General features: G+C 19.0%; 1 protein-coding gene across 1 annotated transcript; it reads left to right on the plus strand.

The window, feature by feature from the left end:
- Nucleotides 1–361: 361 nt before the first annotated feature.
- LOC128955204 (uncharacterized) lies at nucleotides 362–22836 on the plus strand. The gene is made up of 3 exons (XM_054300849.1): nucleotides 362–671; nucleotides 21066–21466; nucleotides 22648–22836. Exons 1-3 carry the CDS (start codon nucleotides 362–364, stop codon nucleotides 22834–22836), a joined length of 900 nt encoding a protein of 299 aa, XP_054156824.1.
- The last annotated feature ends 488 nt before the right edge of the window (nucleotides 22837–23324 follow it).

Consider the following 23324-nt stretch of genomic DNA (forward strand, 5'->3'; position numbering starts at 1 on the left):
AGGGGTATCGCTTTGGGAATATAAAGCATACAATATATTATTATTTTTCAAACATTTATACAAACTATTCAATTATTATTTTTATTATTATTACTATTACTATTAAAATTTATATTTTTACAAATATTCTCATAATATATAGATTAAAGAATATTCTTATGATTTCAAATATTTATTATTTAAAAAAAAATAAATAAATATCAATAAAAATATTATATATTTTTCAAACAGATATTAACTTTATATTTGAGGAAAAAACATGTTTGGATACCATAATAGACACCTGAATACTACTACTATTACCACTACTACTACTACTAAATTTAATACCAATAATACTAATACTACTAATAATAATAATATGAAAATCAATGTATCATCGCTACTGTCCATAGCGCTAGTAATTATCATATTACTAGTCAACGTGTGCACCGTTAGGTCGGCACCGGAACAGCTACAGGATCTGGATTACGACGGGTCGGACGGATCGCCCGCAGGATCGTCGGCTGCCGGCCGATCGTCGTCGCCGTTGCGTATGCCCTACCGATACGGTAAACGGGGGGACATCATCAACAACAGTAACAACAACAATAACCCGGATAACTATAATCGGCTAATCTATTTGAAGTCTATGATCGCTGATCGGGAGCGCCAACTAAGCCGGGCGTTGGGTTTGCTAAAGAAACGGTCGTATGATTGGCGACGACATCAACGACAACAACAACAACAACAACAATATCTTACAGATTATTAGCCGACAATCAAATTATTATTATTATTATTATATAATCAATTTGTTTTTTTTTGATTTAAAAAAAATAATTTATTATTTTTTAAGTGTAGTATTGATACCAAAAAAAAAAGTTTTTTTACACAAATTTTATTTGTGGGTAAAATCTATTGAAATTAAAAACATATAGTTTTAACACCAATTGTTTTTTGTGTTGTTTTTTGTGAATAGCTGTATGAATAGTAATAGTAAAAATTGTTTTTAATATTTTTTAGTTAAAAATTGTTTTTAATATTTTTTAGTTAAAAATTTTTTATTAATAATTTTTCTGTTTGTTTGTTGCCTGCTAATAATTTGTAATATTGTATATATATATATATATTAATAAATATATATAACTTTATATTTATACAGTTATAATACTGTATATATATCGCTGTCATTTATTGTTATCAAAATATTATTTAATATATATATATATATATATTATAATATAGTGGTATTTATTTTTTTGAACTAAAAAAATAATTCAGATATTTGTGTAAAATTTTTTAAATAATATTATCAATTGTTTTTGTTTTAATTATTATTATTATTATATTAAATATTTAGTTTGAGTGAACACTTAGCACAATAAAAATAAAAATACAGTAAAACACTTTTTAAAATAAATAAATATATATATATAATTATTGTCTAAAATATTTACTAAATTTTATTATATATAAATTAGAGTACAAATTATTATATTATTATTTTTTTGTTGATTAGCTCTAAAATCATTTTAAGTTAAAAAAAACTTTTAAAGTAAAAAAATATTTAATTGTAAAAAAACTTGATATTGTTATTATTATTAGATGTACTGTAATATTGTAATTGAAAATTAACAAAAAATATAGTAAAAAGTATTCGTAAAAATATTCAATTATTTAAATAAAAATTACTGTAAAATTTTAATACTCAATAAAGTCAATCAAAATTTATACCAAAAATAATAATAATAATAACATGTTTTGATTATTGATAAATAATTTATTTTATCTAATTTAATACTCTTAATCAAAAATTATTATTTTTTTAAAATAATATTAAATACAATTAAAAATATTATTATTATTTATAAAATATTGTATTTATTTCTAAATAAACTATATATATATTTACTGTATATATTAGTAATATATTATAACTAAAAATATTATAATTATAAATTTAAACATTCTAGAAGTATTTATAATTCAATGAATTTATAAATATATAAAAATATTTTAACTAAAACTATTAAATTTTTATCTAATTAATTAAAATAATTTATAAAAATATATATAAATAATTAAAAACTATAAATTCATTTAAATTAATATACAAATTAATACCTAATATCTGTACTAAAATATTGGCATCTAATATATATATATATATATATATATATATATATTAACTAATGATAACTGTAGTGTAATCTATTATTTTTTAAAAAAATCAACATGGTCTATTTAGTTATTTTATGATTAAAGTGTCGACATCTAATGTTTTTATTTATTAAAGTATAAAAATTTACTTAAAAAATATGTAAACTTTATTTATATAAAACTATATTTGTTAATAATAATAATAAAAAGATGGCCATAGTTTACTTATTTATTTTTTTTAATAGAAAAATCTATGATCTAATACCAAAAAAAAATTAATAATTATTTTTAATTAAATAATAAATTTAATTATAATTTAATTAAAAAAAAATAAAATATAAATTTGTATATTAGAAATATAAATTATAAACATAATTTAATAATTAACTAAATAAAACTAATAATTATGTAATTTTAGTTAAATAGTTATTTAATTAATTAATTAATCAAAAGTAAATTGCAAATTATTGTACAATTAAACAAAATAAAACTAATATATTATATTACTAACTATTTGTGTACTAACTAACTAAAAAAACTAATATAAATATAATTAAAATAAAAATCTATCCTGATTAATTAATAAATTGACCGATTTTACTTTTTTTTTATACAATACATTGTAATAGACATTATTATGTTTTGTTAACTAAGCAAGCATAATTATATATAACAACATTTTTATTTAATGTTAAGATAGAAAATAAAAGTTAAAAAAAACTAAATTAAAGGTCAGACACTAATTTTTGTGTTTTTAATTAATGCATTTTATTTATTTTTTTTGTATTATACTCTCTCTCTCTCTCTCTCTCTCTCTCTCTCTCTCTCTCTCTCTCTCTCTCTCTCTCTCTCTCTCTCTCTCTCTCTCAATGTCTTAAAGTAATTATATAAAGATTGAATCAATTAATGAGTTGGACTATACTGTAAGCGTATGTAGTTTACAGATAATAATAATTATAGACTAGACTTATACTGTATATATATATAATTACTTTATATAACTATATATATAATGTAACCAATAAAACCGAAACATAAAATAAAAATATTTATACAAAAAAACTTAAAATAAATCACTTAAATAAATAAAACAATACTCTACAATGTGGGTTAAATTAACATTATCATTTAACATTTTACAATTAACCAAATATTTTTTATTAATTTATTTAATTTTATACTAAATTACCAATTTTTTAAAAATACATAAAACCGATAACCAATTTCAATGGTAATTGTGACCAAAAAACAGGTTACGGTTTTTATTATAGACAATATTATTTATTATTAGTAAGTTATTATTGCTAATGTCTACAAAGCGCACTCGCATCTAACTGTGCTCTAAACGTAGCATCTCTATAGATATACATCATCACAACTATATGTATGTGTGTGTATGTGTGTGTATGTGTGTGTGTGTGTGTATGTGTGTGTGTATGTGTGTATGTGTGTATATATGTGTGTGTATGTGTGTGTGTATGTATGTGTGTGTATGTATGTGTGTGTCTGTGTGAGAGTGTGTATATATGTGTATGTATGTATGTGTGTGTGTGTGTGTGTGTGTGTGTGTGTGTGTGTGTGTGTGTGTGTGTGTGTGTGTGTGTGTGTGTGTGTGTGTGTGTGTGTGTGTGATTGTATGTCTAAGCATTTTGGTATAACATTTGGCGGGCAAACTGTAGCCCAAAGTGATTGCTTCAGTCAGTCAGTCAGTTAGTTAGTGATTGTACAGAATATTCTGTAGAATATATATATATATATACAAACAAAACAATAAAATAGAGAGAAATAAAAAAAAACAAACAAAAACTTTATTATATTTATATAAATTATATTTTAAATTTTGTATTTTTTTTGTTAATTAAAACAAATGATTTTGAATGTCAATTGTAATTATGTTTGTATTCTAATAATTAAATGATTAATAAATATTTTATTTTTTAAATTTATAATATTATATTTAATAAAGTTTTGATTTCATATGAACTAATTTGATTTATATGTTAACATTATTTATTTGATTTGTAATAAATTATCTGGATTATTTTAACAATAATAATAACAACAACAAAAACAATTATTGATATAATTTTTATGATATTAAGCAACAATATAATTGTGTGTAAATATTTTTTTTTTATTTATTTAGACAATTATCTTCAAATGTCATGAATAATTATTAATATTAGTTGTAATATTTTATAATAAATAAATAAAATAATATTATGTCCTAAACTTGCGATAACTGTCACCGATAACTACTTATTTTTACATAAATATATATATCTAAATATCTAAAAGACATTTATACAAAAATTATTATATTAAAGTAAGTATACTATTGTTATATAATATAAACAATAAAAATAAATAATTATTTTTTTATGAAAAAAAACTGTTTAAATTTTATTCAATAAATTATCAAAAAATAAGTAAATAAATTCAAATTAGTTTTCTATATCCAAATATTTGCGATTATTTTTATGAATAATATCTACAAATATATATATATATAATATTTTCATATACTAATTTTATTTAATTAAAAATTAATATAATTGCATTAAAAATAATAATAATAATAAATGTTATCTTAAGAAATTTATTATTATTATTATTATTATATATATATACAGATAATAGCTAAATAAATAATGTGTACAGTATAAACTATGTATATATATTTAAGTAAATGTAATTTTGTTAATGCAATATTTACATAACAAAACTATTATAATGTTTAAGTATATTATTAATTCATACAATAGTAATTAATTAATTAGTTATTTTGTTTGTTTGTTTGTAAATTTAATATAAACTTTTTATTTTAAAAAAAATCAACTAAAAAATTTTGCTGACAGTAGACAACAATTTGTTAGCAGAAAAAAACAAACAAATAAATCATAAATAAAAACATCAATAGTTTTATATATTGATCTCAATTAATATAACAAACAAATACAATATATATACTGTTAGAATGCAAAAGTATTTTCGTTTTTTGGTATTCTTAAAAGTAACTAAGTTTTTCTGTGACTTATTGCTATATTTAAAAAATAATTTTTTGCCTATTATAAACTTTGATATCTAGTCTTAAAATGTATAATTAAATATTTGTTATATATGTTCAAATGGATCAGTAATAATGCCTGACATCACATGACATCTGTTTAAGATATGTCATAAACTATGAATATCGTCGGATAATTAACGATACGCTGGCGGCCTAAAATTTTAATAATGCTTATTCTAAAGCCTTAAATGTAATCTCTTATCAAGCTTAATAAAAATAATAAAAATGAAAGATGTAGAAGTATATTACTAAGAAAGTTCTGGAAAACCATTCAAACTTAAAATTATAAAATAATAAAGAAATAATTTAGATAAATCCAAGATTTTAAAGAAAAGTAATATAAGAGATAGTATGTTTTGATTGATTAATTTTTAAAAAACTTTCAGCTGTAATAGGCTAAAGATATGTGACATTTAATTAGGTTCTATTTAAATTTAACTCATTACCAATAGGAAAAGCATATCAAAATATGGTAACAATTATTTTAATTTAAAATTTCAATGGATTTATACCATGAATTAAAATGGTTGATTAATCATTTTATACAGCAAATATTGCTTTGTCAAATTACTATTAGTTTTGATTAATAAGACACTTCTTTGGTGGCAAAAATTCAAAAATCGGAAAGTGGTCAAAATCGGTGTCAATGAGTTTACCGCTTCAAAAACAAGGGAAGTTGTTAGTCGACGGTATTCAAAATTTTTCAGACAAATGAAGATATGATTGAGAATTAAATTACGATTATATAATTAATAAAAATATAATAGTTTTTTAATTATATAAAATTTAATAATATGCAAATAAAGCGAAAATAGTTTTGCATTCGAACAGTATATATAAAATCAAATCTTTTTTTTAATAATAAAAATAAATTTTACAATTTATATATAAAAATATGTATTTTTTTATATTTATCTATTATGACCCCAAAAAAAGTGTAGTAGTATTTGATTTTCAGTATTATTATTATTATTTTGCAATAAATTCTGTATTATTATTATTATTATTATTATTAAAAACCCCTAAGCGTTGCCTGTATTGCTGAAAGTGTTGTATTTAACTACCAGTGCTTTACTTTTTTATTTTATATATATTTAATATCTTATATACAGTATATTGTATATTAAGGTATTAGATATTAAATCATAGATTTTTTTCTAGAGAAATAAAAAAAAATAAAAAGTATTAACAAACAAAAAATATAAGTCAAATAAGATAACTACCGGTGCCTATAGTGAGACCATTTTTATTTTGTATTGTCATCAAAAAAAACAATATATATATATTGGTATCCTTTTATAATACTAATAAAGTGAGTGAAAAAATAATAATAAATTTCCTAAAAAAGGGTTTTAAAAATGACAATAAAAAATAAAACTTTTTTAGTCTTTATTTTGATCACTCTATCGAAATAAGTATTATATATATATTATATAATACTGGTATACAATATATAATAATAATATAATACAGTTTTTATACAGAATATATATATATATATTGATAAAATGTATTATCTATTGAATAAGCAAACTATAGATCAAGTATTAAATATTTTTGAATTGTTTGACACTTTTTATATAACTATTGACTTATTATTTAAACATCTAATCCCATGAATATTAATAAATAAAGAAAAAACAACTAAAATATTTGAAAAAATATTTAACAAAAAATTGAGTTAACGATCAAATCAATTGAATGTTTTTTTTTGTAAAATATAAATAAATATTTTTTATATTGAATAATTATTTTATGCGTATAATAATAACAATAAATACTTTATATATACATAAGTATTATATATCACGCTATAGTAATTTAGTTGAATATAATTTATAATAATACTGTTATATACAGTGTATATACTGTTAAATTGTTTGTGACTACAAAAAAAATATTTTGTTACAAAATAAATCATTTTATATTTTTATGATAAATTGTTTGATTTTTTGACAATAAATTTATATTATATATATACTGTATATCAATAAATACATAATAAATTTATATTTTTATGTGAATTTATGCATAATTTATTGTATTAGTCACTAACTAATTGAATCAATAATTTTTGTATATTTTAATTTGTTGAAATTAATTTAAACATCTAAATAGTATACAATAATAATAATAATATGTCTAATTATGATAAATATAGATTTAGTTAATAAATGCAAACAATTGGATGTAATCAGTGATAAAAAATTTTTAGACTATGTTTTAAATGTCAATAGTATTATATAAATATAAATATATATAAATATACAGTATATGTATATATATTAAAAATTATTACAATACAATTTTATTTTTTATATTATAAATTAGTTATCAAAATAATATTAATAAAAATAATAATAATAATACAAACTAGTAAAATACAATTTATAAAAAGTTTTTCATCAATATATATATATAGAATTTAAATATAAATTTTGTTAAAAAAAATATTGATTAAACTATTATATAAATTGTTAAAAACAAAACAAACATAAATAATTAATTTATTAGAAAAAATATATATAATTAACTTTTTTAATTAAAAAAATAGTTATCACCAAAACAACAACAAAAAAAACAAATTTCTAATGTCTCAATTTTTTAAAGTTAAAAAAATAAAATATAAATATAATACAATGAAAACTATTGTATTGTCCAATATTTTTTTCAAATATACTACTTTACTATACATTATACTAAAAATAATGTTTAAAATTAAATCAATGGCTAAAATTTATTTGTATTTATTTTTTTGTAGGTTTAATCCTATTAAAAAAAAGTTAGATAATTATGTTGACATATCTAACATCTAACATAATTATACAGTATATAAACATTACTGTATATATATATATAAAAAAATATCGTTAAAAATATATAATTAATTCCTATAATGAAAATAAAATTAGTAACTAATTAAAAATAACAAAAAAAAATATTTATAACCAAAGATACTAATTTTAAAAAATAAATAAATTAAGTCCTAATTTACAAATTGATTGAATTATTTATTTTATTTTTTTGGAGCTAATAATAAAGTATTTAAATTTTTTTTAACAAAAATCTTGTTTGCAATACACATGTAATGTATTTACAAACAAATTTAATTATATAATATTTAAATATAAACACAATAATTAGCATATTTATAGTATACTGTATATTATGTTTTTAAAACAAAATAGTTGTTTTGCAATTTATTTATTTATATTTTTAATTAACATTAACTGATTGTTAAAACAAAACTTATAACTATAAAGTTATACACAAAATAATAATAATAATAATAATAATAATGTTGAGTTTTGTGTCAAATATTTAGTGATAAAACTTTGAGATAATTAAAATTTATTTTTTTTAATTAGATTATAATAAAAATCAAATGATTTTAAATTTTATCATTTTGATAATATTCATCAGAAATATTTTTAATTAATAAAATAAAAATTTATATTTAAATTAAGTGTCATAAAAATGTCATACTATTCTAATATTTATAATGCAATAATAAAACATAAAAATTTTATTTAAAAATTTTAGTTATATTAGAGTTGAAAAATATAATTTTTCTTATTTTGTTAATATTTTATATTATTATTAGTAATTTTTTAAAAAAATAAATTTAATGCAAAATTTAATTTGATTATACTTATTTATAACTCAAACACAATTCAAAATATAATATATTGTATTTGTCAAGCATTTATAATATTTATTTATTTTATAATACATATTATTTATTTTATTATAACTACAAATATTATTATTATTATTTTACTATTGTTAACGACTATATACTGTAAGTATAGTACACACACAATAAGTCTATGAATTTCATTTTGTGGACCATTTTTGTTATTGATTATAGAGAGAGAGAGAGAGAGAGAGAGAGAGAGAGAGAGAGAGAGAGAGAGAGAGAGAGTTAATATATAACAAATAAAATCATTATTATATAATGAAAACACATGAAAATACGACTTCAATTGTGATATCAATTTATTTATTACTTATCATTGATTTTGTTAAATACAGTAATACTGTAAGTATTAAGACATAAGTACACACATTGATTAATATACACTGTATATACTGTTATATGCAATTATATTTATAGTTGGAAATGTACTGTAAATGTAAGCAATAAATTGATAAATTGTAGGATTATTTAATACTAAATACTGTATATATATTTATAATATATATATTAATACTATATATATATATAGTATTAATATATATAATACTAATGTAATATACATTAAATGGACACTATATTTACATTATTGAATAAGTAATAATATTTTAGTCAAATTATATTTAGTTAAATCTTATCTATATATCAACAAAATTAATAACAAACAAAAATAATTTTACTAATATATGTAATATTTTATTTATAATTTATTATTATTATATATTGAAGTTTATATTTATATTTTAGTTTTAACGTAAAATATTATAATGTAATGCAAATTAAATTTATTAAATTTTATTAATAGTAAGTATATATATATATAGTAAATATTTATTTTTTTTTTAAAAACTAAGTATACAATAAATATTTAAAAATTAACCAAGATTATAATTTAATTTTTTATAACTAAACATTATTTCCCCAAATAAATACACACCTCCTGGGAAACTAAAAAAAAATAAAATAAATAAATAATAATACACTATAGTATATAATCTTGTTTTGTAAATAACTTAGATTACTATTACTTTTTTTATAAAAAAAATAGTAAAATGTGATATAATAAATATTTAACACAATTTTTTTTATTTATAAAATAAAATACTACATCAATAAGACAATTATTTTTAAAACAGTAATAATAAAACATTTTTTTTAAAACGTAAGTAAATATATCTAAATATTGTTATATTACTTACAATATATATATATATATATATATACTGTAGTAATAAACAACATGTTTTATATGTGTGTGTATTTGATTTTTATATAATATACTAAACTATAAAAATAAAATAAAATAAAATTCAATAAACCAAATAACAAACAAAAAAATTTTGAACAATATATGTCACAAACAATAAATGTATACATATATTAAACATTATATACAATATATAATAAAAATTTATATTAATAAATATCTTGTATATCTATATATATATATAAAAAATATAAATTTTATATAAAATATATTGAAATATAATATTACTCAAACAACAACCAAAAAAATCAAATAAAACATGAAAAAATTGTATAAAATTCAATATTCAAGCAAAAATAAATATTTGAAAAAAACAGTTTTTCAAATGAAAATAATAATAATAATTTTTTGTTTAGTTAAATATCTATGTTTTTGAAGGGTTAGTGACAGTAAAAAAAACTTTTTTTTTAAAAAAAAGGCTTTTTTAATACCTCTTTATAAATACAGTATAGTCTCTCTCTCTCTCTCTCTCTCTCTCTCTCTCTCTCTCTCTCTCTCTCTATAAGTGCTCTTAAAAATTTAATTTTGAGAAAATATATATATATATATAATAATAATAATAATAAAGTGAATATTCATCTATTATTTCACATATGAAAAAAAATTCAATAGTATTAAGTCTCTAATGTAAACATAATGTAAAATGAAATAAAATAAAATCAATTTTTATTTCAAATATGAATCAAAATCAATACATACAGTATATARTATGTCTTTTTTTATTATTATTATTATTTGTAACTTTAAAATCTACGTTATTATTATATTATTCAACTACTAATAGATATTAAATTAAATTATAAATAAATTAATATATAGTATTATTTTTTATAAAATATATAATTTATTTATAGATATAACCTTTTAATAAAAATATAATGTATGTCAAGTTTATAACATTATAAGTTATATATATTTGAAAATAGTTTATTAAAATTTTTTTATTATTATCAATTAACTTATTAAGTTATCTACAATAACTACTGTATTTATATTTGCATTTTATATTTATCTGAATAATAATAAATTTTAAACTCAAAAAAATTAATTAATTAATTAAATAAAACATTTTGTCTGCTATTAATTATAGACAAAATTTTGATAATAATAATTTTATATAAATAAATCAATTTAATTACAAACAAACATTTATTTTGTTAAAATTTTACTCAAATCTATAAATAATATTTTTGTGTAATTTACTTAAAAAATAATAAATTTTATTTTTAATAAAAACTAAAAAATTGCAATTAGGTTCATTACAAAAAAATAAAAAATAATTTCTATACTTTCTATATTTAAATATTATAATCAATATTAATTTTTTAATGTGGGTATCATATATAATGTATATATATATATATATATATATGTGTGTGTGTATTACGCAAACATTTTATTACTTTAATAAATCTAATATAATTGTATTATTAGATATTATATTATATTAAATTATATACTGTATATAATATTCATAAATAATATTTGTTGTGTTTATGCAAATTGCTAACTTAATGTGTATTTTACAAATATATATATATATATATATCAAATATAATAATAAAAGCAACAAATTTATTTAATTTACATAAAATTTTATAAGTTATTACATATATTAATATATRTWTATAGTTTATATATTAAAATTTGTAATTTTAACATTATTATTCACTTTTGGTATAAATATATATATTTTTTACATACAAATTATAATATATATTACAATTTTAATGACCAAAAAAATTTTTTGTACAGATATTAAATTGCATTAAATAGCATAACTTTAAAAAAAATCTAACAAAAAAAACCTATTATTAATTTAAATTTAAAAAATAATTTGAATATATTGATACAAAAAAACAAAACAAAACAAATTAATACTTTAGTTTTACTTATTAATATTTAAACATTTATTTTTAAAGTAAAATATATTTTAAGTAAAGTATTATTTACACATAAAATACATCATCACTTAGTTTTAATGTAAGTTAAACTAATTTTTTTTAAAAAATAAAATCAATAGATTAGTTCATTATTTTATTTTTGTTTAAAAAACCACTTCAACATTAAAAACAATCAATATATATATATATACTGTATATATATATATATATAAAGTATATACTAATTTAAAACTATAATATACTGTATTAAACAACTTAATATATTATTTAGTAAAATGTGTACTAAAAATAATATATATATATATATATATATATATTCAATCTCTTAGGAGTTAATTATACTGTAATATATTATATATATAATTATATATATATATATATATATATATATATATATATATATATATATATATATATATATATTTAAATATTAAAATACTAATAAAAACATTTTCAACTTAAACTAAACAAAACTATTACTTTTAAGTTAACAAAATACATAACAATTATTTATACAAACAAAATAGCATTTTTGTTAATAATCGCATTTTTCAACAAATTCATAGACACTTAAAATAAGGCAAAAATACAGTAAAATAAACACAATTTTTAGTTTTATTTTAAACTATTTTCTTAATTAATATATATATATATATATATTGTTTGCATTAATTTTTATTATTTTTTTTCTGTTGAAGACATTTGACATTCAAGAAAATTATATAATTTTTATATTTAATAATTACTACTAAATATTTATATATTAAATAACAAATGTATAATAATTACAATATAATAAAGTTTATTAATATAATTATTATATAATAATAATAATAATGATATAATTAAAAGTAATAATTCACTTTAGTTTATAAATACTTTTATAATTAATTTACATTTACATTATTAGATACAATAAATAAAATTTTTCTTATTATTTATTATTTTTGTTGTAATATAATTTCTATGATTAAATATATATATATATATATTTCACTAATGTAATTGTAATTTATATATATATATATATAAATTACAATTACATATATATATATATATATATATATATATATATATCATAATAAAAGTTTTTATGCAAATTAATATATAAATACACTTATTTGCAAATAATATTTATAATTAAAATAACTTTTCTATTAATAACACTATAAACAAACAAACAAAATAATAATAGTTGAATAAAATTTATTATCAAACTATAAGTATTTATTTGTGTTTATTATATTAATAATATTCTGTAATCTTATGTGTGAAATGTTATGTAATTATATATGTGTCAAAATACAATGTTTAACTAAATATATATATATATTATTAATGATTAATTATAACAACAAAAATAAATTACTTAAATATCACATAGAGTTAGTTAGTTAGTTATATATTGTATTATATTGTATTGTACTTTATCTTTACAATTGTGATTAAAAACTTTGATAAATAGCGATAATATATAACACTAGTGAACAATAGGCGACTAAAAATGACTACCAGTTAATGATTTCCTGCGGTTTTATTTTGTCATTCACTTTGACAGACAATATAATAATAATAATAATAACAGAGAAAAAAGTTTCATCAATATTAAGGACAGACAGATAGACATACAAACACATACACACATACACACACATACACATACACAYACACATACACATACACAYACACAGACATACACACACACATACACATACACATACACATACACATACACATACACATACACATACACACATACACATACACATACACATACACATACACATACACATACACATACACATACACATACACATACACATACACATACACATACACATACACATACACATACACATACACATACACATACACATACACATACACATACACATACACATACACATACACATACACATACACATACACATACACATACACATACACATACACATACACATACACATACACATACACATACACATACACATACACATACACATACACATACACATACACATACACATACACATACACATACACATACACATACACATACACATACACATACACATACACATACACATACACATACACATACACATACACATACACATACACATACACATACACATACACATACACATACACATACACATACACACATAAAAAACAATAATATTTTATTTATAGACCCCAGCTATTGATGACCAGTGAGTGAGTGTTGAGTGTGTGTGAGTTTGAAAGAGAGAGAGAGAGAGAGAGAGAGAGAGAGAGAGAGAGAGAGAGAGAGAGAAAAGAAATCAATAGTAGACCTCAAAAAATATATGACTGAAAATCCAGTGGTTTTTATATATATCAATATATACTGAATATATTAATGTCTACTGTTTTTTATATAACATTATCAATTGTAGTGTAACTTAATAATAATAATGATAATAATTGTTAACGTTTTTGTTTTACAATCTTATTATTTCATCAAATATTTTTTGTATATACGGTAGAGAAAACTAAATCTTGTTATCATTTAATGAGTCCTACAAAACAACCAACAAAAAAAAAACCTTAACCGCAAATGCTATATATATATATAAAACTGTATTATTTTATAACAATAATGAAACCATAAAATAATAATAATAATAATACTTGAATATAATACTAAACAATAGATAACAATATTTTTTTACTTTTATTTTTTTCAGTTTAGTTAATAGCTATAATAAGGTATATTCAATATATATATATATATAATTTATTAGTATATATTTATAAATAATATAATACTTAATTCCTAACATCACTAAAAGTGTAATTATATACATACAATGTATATATATATTTGTTATATTATATATATTAGTAATTAATTAAAAAAAGACAAATAAATTAAATTAGATAAATCTACTTAAAATTTTTGTTTGTTTTGTTAATACAGCAGTTTGTCAAATATATTAGTAGTAGTAGTAGTAGTAGTAGTCTATTAATTAAATTATACAGGTACTTTATTATATTGTACAATAGTAATAATAGTAGTAGTATATACATAATATATTTATTTATAAAATTTTTTGAATTAGATCTATTCAACAAACATTCAATTAGTATTTTTTTATTTGTTTAAAATATCAAATAAATTACTAAAATATAAAATTATTGCTTTTTCTTAATCATTATGATTTTTATGAATAGTTTATCATTATAATCAATTTTAAATAAAATATTTTTAATATACATTTATACAATTTTTTTTGTTTAGTTAAATTATTTATATATATTATTTTCAACTAACAAAAACTATTTCACAATTTATATGTAATATTACAAAATATTAATAAAACGCCTACATTTTAAAAAAATAAATATATATATACACATTATTTCAATAAAAAACACATTAACTATATTTATTTACCAGGATACGCATCCATAAACATATAAAGCTATATATATATATATATATAGGGATTTACAGTGAGTAAATATAGGTGTATATAACTTATATATTATTATTATATGTATATACTATATATACACTAGTATATAGTAAATAAATTGTTTGCCATTTATTTAAACTGTATGTATGTATGTGTATTTGTGTGTGTGTATGTATGTTTGTGTATGTATGTGTGTGTATGTATGTGTGTGTGTATATGTATATGTGTGTGTGTATGTATGTGTATGTATGTATGTATGTATGTATGTGTGTGTGTGTACGTATGTGTGTGTGTATGTATGTATGTATGTATGTATGTATGTGTGTGTATGTATGTATGTGTGTGTATGTATGTGTGTGTGTRTGTGTGTGTGTGTGTATATGTATATGTGTGTGTGAGTGTGTGTATGTATATGTATGTGTGTGTGTGTGTGTGTTGTAGTATTAGTTCCGTTTGATTTTTTACCTATAAATGCGAAAAACTTTCTCCAACACACACACACACACACAACGTGTATGTAATATGAAATATACTATCGTATATTATATTTATTTTTTTTGTTTGTGTATATACTGTATATTTAATAAGAAAATTATTAATGCTATACTGATTCAAGATGTTACTGATAAATAATATTTATTTTATTTTTTAAAAATAAAGTATTAACTAATTTTGATAATAACAACAAAAATCGCAACCAATAGTATTATTAAATATAATAATAATATATTTTTAAATTAATATTTTTTTTGGTGGGTAAATTGATATTGATGATTTTATATTTTATATATATATATAATAATTATTATTATTTAATATTATAATAAATAATTATTTTATAATAAGAAAAACTTATTTTTTAAATCTAGTATCGGATATCTTTTTAATAAAAAAAATTTTAAATTATTTTTTTCAACAAAAAATATACTTTTACTACAGTATATAATAGCTATACAATTGATTAAAAATATATATATATATATACACAAAATATATATAATTTGTTTCAATAAATTAAAACCGAATCGAGTTTTTAGTTTAAAAAAATTGTTTTATAATAACATATTTCAAACATTTATAAATAATATAATTAGAAATCATTTATATTTAAAAATAAAAATCTACTAAAATATTATAATGTATTTTTAAAGGTAAATACATAATGTATATAACTATTGGTATTTTGTGTAGACAAAACTAATGGCCAAATGTTTTAAGTAAATAAAACTAAACAACAAAAACAAAAAATGCGATAAAAAATTATAGTCAGAGAGAGAGAGAGAGAGAGAGAGAGAGAAGCTCTTTGATAAGTACATAATATATATATATACTGTATTTATTTAAGTCATCAATTAAGCAAATCTTATATACTGTATATATATCTATATATACAGTATATTTAGTTTTTATGTATTGATTTTATTTATTTATTTTTTTCACTTCACTTTCAGTAATGGCTTTCTCTGTATATACTGTTTGTCAATGACTTTCGGGGGAATCTTATGGTGTGTTAATCAACGCAAACTATATATATATAYAGTAGTACTGTATGTATATAAATACAGTATACATAAAACAAATGTATTAATTTGTTGCGTCCAATAAAGTCCACATAAATTACTATTGAAATCCATTGTCAAGTGGCTTATCATTGATGAGAGAGAGAGAGAGAGAGAGAGAGAGAGAGAGAGAGAGAGAGAGAGAGAGAGAAGAGAGAGAGAGAGAGAGAGAGAGAGAGAAAGTTGACTAAATAAGACATTTGATTATTAGATTTATGTCTAATGTTGTGTTATGAGTGTATGTATAGTATGTATGTATATATGTATGTACGGTATGTGTGTGTGTGTGTTTGTGTCATAAATCAAATCATAGTATTTACTGTATTTATATATATACTATATATACATACATACAGTCTATTGCCTTTCAAAAAACTATCGCATTAAACGACTATATGCCTCACATATACACACAAAAAGTTGTTATTTTTTGACACAACTATAGTCGAGATATACACCCAACAAAAAAATCTATACACTGTATATAAGATATATATATATATACAGTAAATATATTGTACATTATGTACAAGTTTTAATGGTGTTTATAACTTATATTTATCTATATATATATATATATATATAACTTATATAAAGTAATAGTGCTTTTTATTCACCAAGTGGGTTATTTCCCATAACTTTATATATATATATATAGATATTTATATTGAAGATAAATAATAAGTTGTATTTGTGTAGTAATATAATATAATATATATGAATACACACACACACATACTATATGATAAAATATAAAAAGATAGAAATATATATATATATAAAATGCCAATACATTTCTATCATCTCATAGACACATGAGTTACGGTTAGATTCTGTATTATATTAGGAATAGTAGTACTTTTAGTATTAGGGGATGTTATGCTGGTATACAACAACAACAAAAAAAATAAAAAATAAATAAACAAAATTGCAATACATTTTGTGTTTGCCATTCAATTTTGTCACACTATTACTCTATATATTATAGACTCTATAATATATAGTCTCTCTCTCTCTYTCTTTCTCTCTTTCTTTCTATCTCTCGTCAAAATACTGACACACAGTTTATATACAAAAAATAAATAAATAAATAAATAAAAATAATATCATAGGATTTGAGTAAATCATAATCAAAATACATTTATAATACACAAATGTATGGCTTATTTGTACGAATATATGACTTGAAAAACATTCATATGAATAAAAATTGTCAAATATTTTATTTTTTTTTTTTTTGAATATACAGTACTAATACTGTGTATAATATGTTTGCAATGTTTTAATGTAAATCAAATCAATTTCATATTTTGTTGTTTTTCTTCAATTTCTTATTATGTCTTATATTACTTAATATATATCAATAATACATAATATATGTTTATTGACATAAAACTTATTTAAATGCAAATGATTTATTATTATTATTATTATTAGTACATAAAAGTTTTAACATACAGTTTATAAGCAGTATATATGATATTATGTTTTTAAAAATATATTTATTTTTTGATATTAAGTATCAAAAAAAAAAAATATTTGTTAAAATAACAACAACTATAGACTTGTGAATATAAAATGTTTTTTATATTTATTTTAATCATTCAATTATTTTTAAGTAGTTTTTTAAAAACATATTGTCAGCACATGTTTAAATGTTTAAAATTTATTACATTTAATTATTATTATTATTTATAATTAAAATACTATATATTTAATAATAATAATAATTAAAATTAAAAAAATAATAATTTATAAATTTATAGATTTACTTAATTTTTATTATATTGCAATCAAATTGATTTTTAAATTGTAATATAAAATATAAATATAAGTTATATATATACATATATATTATATAACTTAACAACATCATCATAAYAATAATAATAATAAAATTTTAAGTGATATCATATAAAAATTGCGACAAAAACAGAGACCATATATATGTCTATGAGGTTATACTGTACTGTATAAAAGTCATAAAACTATTGAATTACTATATATATATATATATATATATATATATATATTAAATATATATTTAATTAATTTTATTTGAGCTTAAAAATTGTATACACAAACAAACAAACAAAAAAAATTGACATCAAAATTGTATAGGTTATTGCTTTTATTTAAAAAAAAATATTAATATAAATTCAATTTAGACACTATTGTATAGATACAGTAGTCTAAATTGCACATAATAAAATAAATTATTTTTTAAGTGACTGATATATATATATATATATATATATTAATTTATATAACACATATACATTATATATAGAAAATACAGATTAAATGTGTTTTCCTAAATATCTAGAAAATTGATATAATATTATTATTTATAATAAGTTTTAATAATAGCATAATCATAATTACAATACTACTGTAATATAATAGATATATTTATTATTATCAATAAAACATTATTATTTGCCAAAATAATTTTACAATATTGTTTCACACTATAGGTATTAAAAAAAATTAAAATAATGATTAATACAATAATAATAACCTTGATATAATTATTAATCTGTTTATAAGTTAATAAGTTGTTATATACATACATTTTTTGTGAACTATAGTTAAAAACATAATATATATTAATCATAATTTTGTTTATCAACCAAATGTAAAATGTTTCCAAAAATATCTATGATTTAATACTAAATACTATACTTTACATGATATATATATATATATATATATATATATATATATTGTAATACATAATTTAATAATACTTATTAATCCCTACAGTATATATCTTTACATAACATTACAACTATTTCGTAATATACTGTATAGAGTATCGTAATATACAGTATAATATTAATACTTATTATAAGTTTTTTTAATAATTTATATATTTATATTCAAAGACAAAGTTTTAGCTCAATCTATATGTACAGTATGTACGGTGTGTGTGTGTATATGTGTGTATGTGTGTGTATATGTGTGTATGTGTGTGTATGTGCGTGTGTGTRTGTRTGTGTGTGTGTGTGTGTGTGTGTGTGTGTGTGTGTATGTATGTATGTATGTATGTGTGTGTGTGTGTGTGTGTGTGTGTGTGTGTGTGTGTGTGTGTGTGTGTGTGTGTGTGTGTGTGTGTGTGTGTGAATACGAAAATTTTCTTAATAATACATTAACGCAAAATTCTTACATATTTTTCTACTATAATAATAATAATATTTACTGTATAAATATTATACATGTAGTACTATATATAAATTTATATATATATACAGTATATTACTTATATAATAAGCTTTTAGGATTTATAATATAATAATATACTGCTATAAATACAATATATATATAGTATATTACACACACACACACACACACACACACACATAACCAAAATATTTTTGGTGATAATAATTATAGATAACATAGAATTTTTTGTTATTAATATAAATTTTTWWWAAAAATGTTGAGTATATATATACAGTATGTATAGTTTATGCTGTATTTTATAAGATAACTGCACTTTCTTTTTGTTATGTAATATAAAATATTATTTTTTTTCTCACACAATATAATAAAAAATTAAATTATTGATGGATAATAATAATTAATGTAATAACTCTATAATAATATTACACGCAATCATATAGTAATAAATTATTAATATATTTTGATTTATATAACTATATATATATATATATATAATCACAGATATTTACTACACATATATTCACAAATACTTAAATAAATTTATATATTAGTGAATTAAAATTAATAATATTTTTTTTAAATACATTTTATTACTTAAAAAAAATATATTAATTTTTTTTTAAATGTTTTAATTATTAACCAAACAAACACTAACAGTCAAATCAATCAATGAAAATAACTATTATTTATTTATTTTTTGTAAAACAAAAAAATTATTATTATTCTCTATCTATTCTATAATAAAAAYRTAACTAAAAAAATTTATTAATTGATAATTAATAACTATTTTGGATATTTAGATGACTTAATGGACCAATTATTAGGCCAATTGCGAGTCAACTGTACACCAAAAGGCTTAAACAATGGCTATAACAATAGTAATCACGACATCACCGCTAGTGGTGGAGGAGGTGGTGGTGGTGGACGACTGCCACACGAAACGGCACCCAATTTCGGTAGTCCGTACGGTACGGTCGGTGGTGGCCAGGCCTATGCCGGCAGTCCCGGTCATCAGTCGATACTGGATTCGCATGCAAACAGTGGCGTTAATGCGCTTATCTATGTCGGTGTAGTACTATTGCTATACGTTATATTTATGTCGTTCATAATGATACGCTATGTTATGATGAAATCCCGGTGCAAATCAAATAACATGGCTAATACACCCTACTATTTTGGTGGCGGCACCGGTAGATATATGGTAGTGTATTTTAATTCAATTATTTATGTTTTTTGTTTGTATTATACAAATTTGTGTGTGTGTGTGTGTGTGTGTGTGTGTAATAACCATGGGTGTAATTTTTATACAATTTTTATTTCAATCAACCTTGCTATTTTTTTAGATATATGTGTGCTTGATGTTATTTATTTATTTATTATTTTATTAATATAAAAATATGATAAAATAGCTAAAATATAGCAATAATAACAACAAACAAACAAAAATGTTAGTAATAAATATATATATATATACAATATATCATCAAAATATATATACAGTATATTAATACTAATAAATATAAATAGTATTTTTAATATAGAAAATATATATTAATATACATATTATTTATTTATACTACTATTTATTTTAATAATATAAATATACATATATTACTACAGTATTAAAAAAAACAAAATGATACAAAAAACTACTTATATTTTATGTCAAAAAAAATAAATAGCAAAATATTTAGTAGCAAACAAATAATCAGTCAGTAAGGAAAAAWAWATATATATATAAAAAACGGTATCATATTTCCAGTGAAATAAAACATATGTGTCCTATAATTAAGGGGTCTATGTATTTGTGGTGACCAACAAAAAACACTATTGAAAAACAATACCAACAAAAAAATAAATAAATAAAAATCTAGAAATCAAATACTTTTTTTTTAAAAAAAATTATTATTATTATTAGTTTATAACATAATTATTTACCAGTCGTTAATTGCATAACTATTTTGTTTGTGTAGTTTTAATTGATGTAATAGTAGTAGTAATAGTAGCCATAGTAGTAGTAGTAGTAGTCATACACTGTTTGTATTAAATTTCGACATAAAAAAATAAATTATTTTGCTGTTTGTTTTATATATATATATATATTTGATGATATATGAGTATGTAGTAGTAGTAGTAGTAGTAGTAGTAGTAGTAGTAGTAGTAGTAGTAGTAGTAGTAATAGTAGTGAAACTAAAACACAACTGTCCTCCAAAAAAAAATATAATATCGTATAATAGTATTACTAGAAATAAATCATTAGTTATATCAATATATACTGTAATATATCCGACAACTGTAACAAAAAACAGAAATAAAAAATTTATTTAAATTTTTTTAAAAAAAAAATAATAATAATTTTTTTTCGGTTACTTTAAATCATAGGGCGGGACAACCACTACAACAACGGCCGGTACAACATTGGGCGCCCCATCGGTTAGCGGTTATCAGGCGGCCGGGGGTAATGGTGGCGGTGGTTGTGGGGGTGGTATAGGGGAACCGCCATCAGTGTGTATCGATGATGGGGGGGACGAAACGCCACCTGAAATCAGATTTATTGAAACTGAATTGTGACCATTAAACTGATACAAAATTTGATACAAAAATAATAATAATAATAATAATAATTTTATCTAAAACACACACAACAAACAAAGTGTTAACACAATGATAATGGGATCAACAAAATCATAGCACAAGTATAGGTAAAGTAAGTGATGGATTAGATTTGTGAGAACTGGTAGTTAAAAAAAATAAAATAAAAATAAAATCAATCAAATAGTTTGCTAATATAACAACAAATAAATATATATAATTAAAATCAGTTATGTTATTAATTTTATAAACACTAAAAATAATAATAAATAAATAAAAATTGTTGTCCTTTAGATTAAAAAGTGATATATAAAAACCAAAAACAAAAAAAAATTAAACAAAAAAAAAATAAAAACCAATTTAAATAGGAAACAATTTATTTATAAAAAAAAATATGTAAAATATTTGTTTTTTTTCTTTAATTGTTGAAAACTATTGTTATATTTGATGTGATGATGATATTTAAT

Source organism: Oppia nitens, unplaced genomic scaffold (genome assembly GCF_028296485.1).
Source record: "Oppia nitens isolate AA-2021 unplaced genomic scaffold, nextdenovo-longstitch-racon4-pilon3 scaffold2_pilon_pilon_pilon, whole genome shotgun sequence".
In the NCBI taxonomy this organism is placed as follows: Eukaryota; Metazoa; Arthropoda; class Arachnida; order Sarcoptiformes; family Oppiidae; genus Oppia; species Oppia nitens.

Coding starts and splice junctions, on each gene's coding strand:
- LOC128955204 (XM_054300849.1), top strand. CDS start 362: ATGAAAATCAATGTATCATCGCTACTGTCCATAGCGCTAGTAATTATC. Junction 672..21,065: donor CCAACTAAGCCGGGCGTTGG/GTTTGCTAAAGA, acceptor TTGGATATTTAG/ATGACTTAATGGACCAATTA. Junction 21,467..22,647: donor GCGGCACCGGTAGATATATG/GTAGTGTATTTT, acceptor TTTAAATCATAG/GGCGGGACAACCACTACAAC.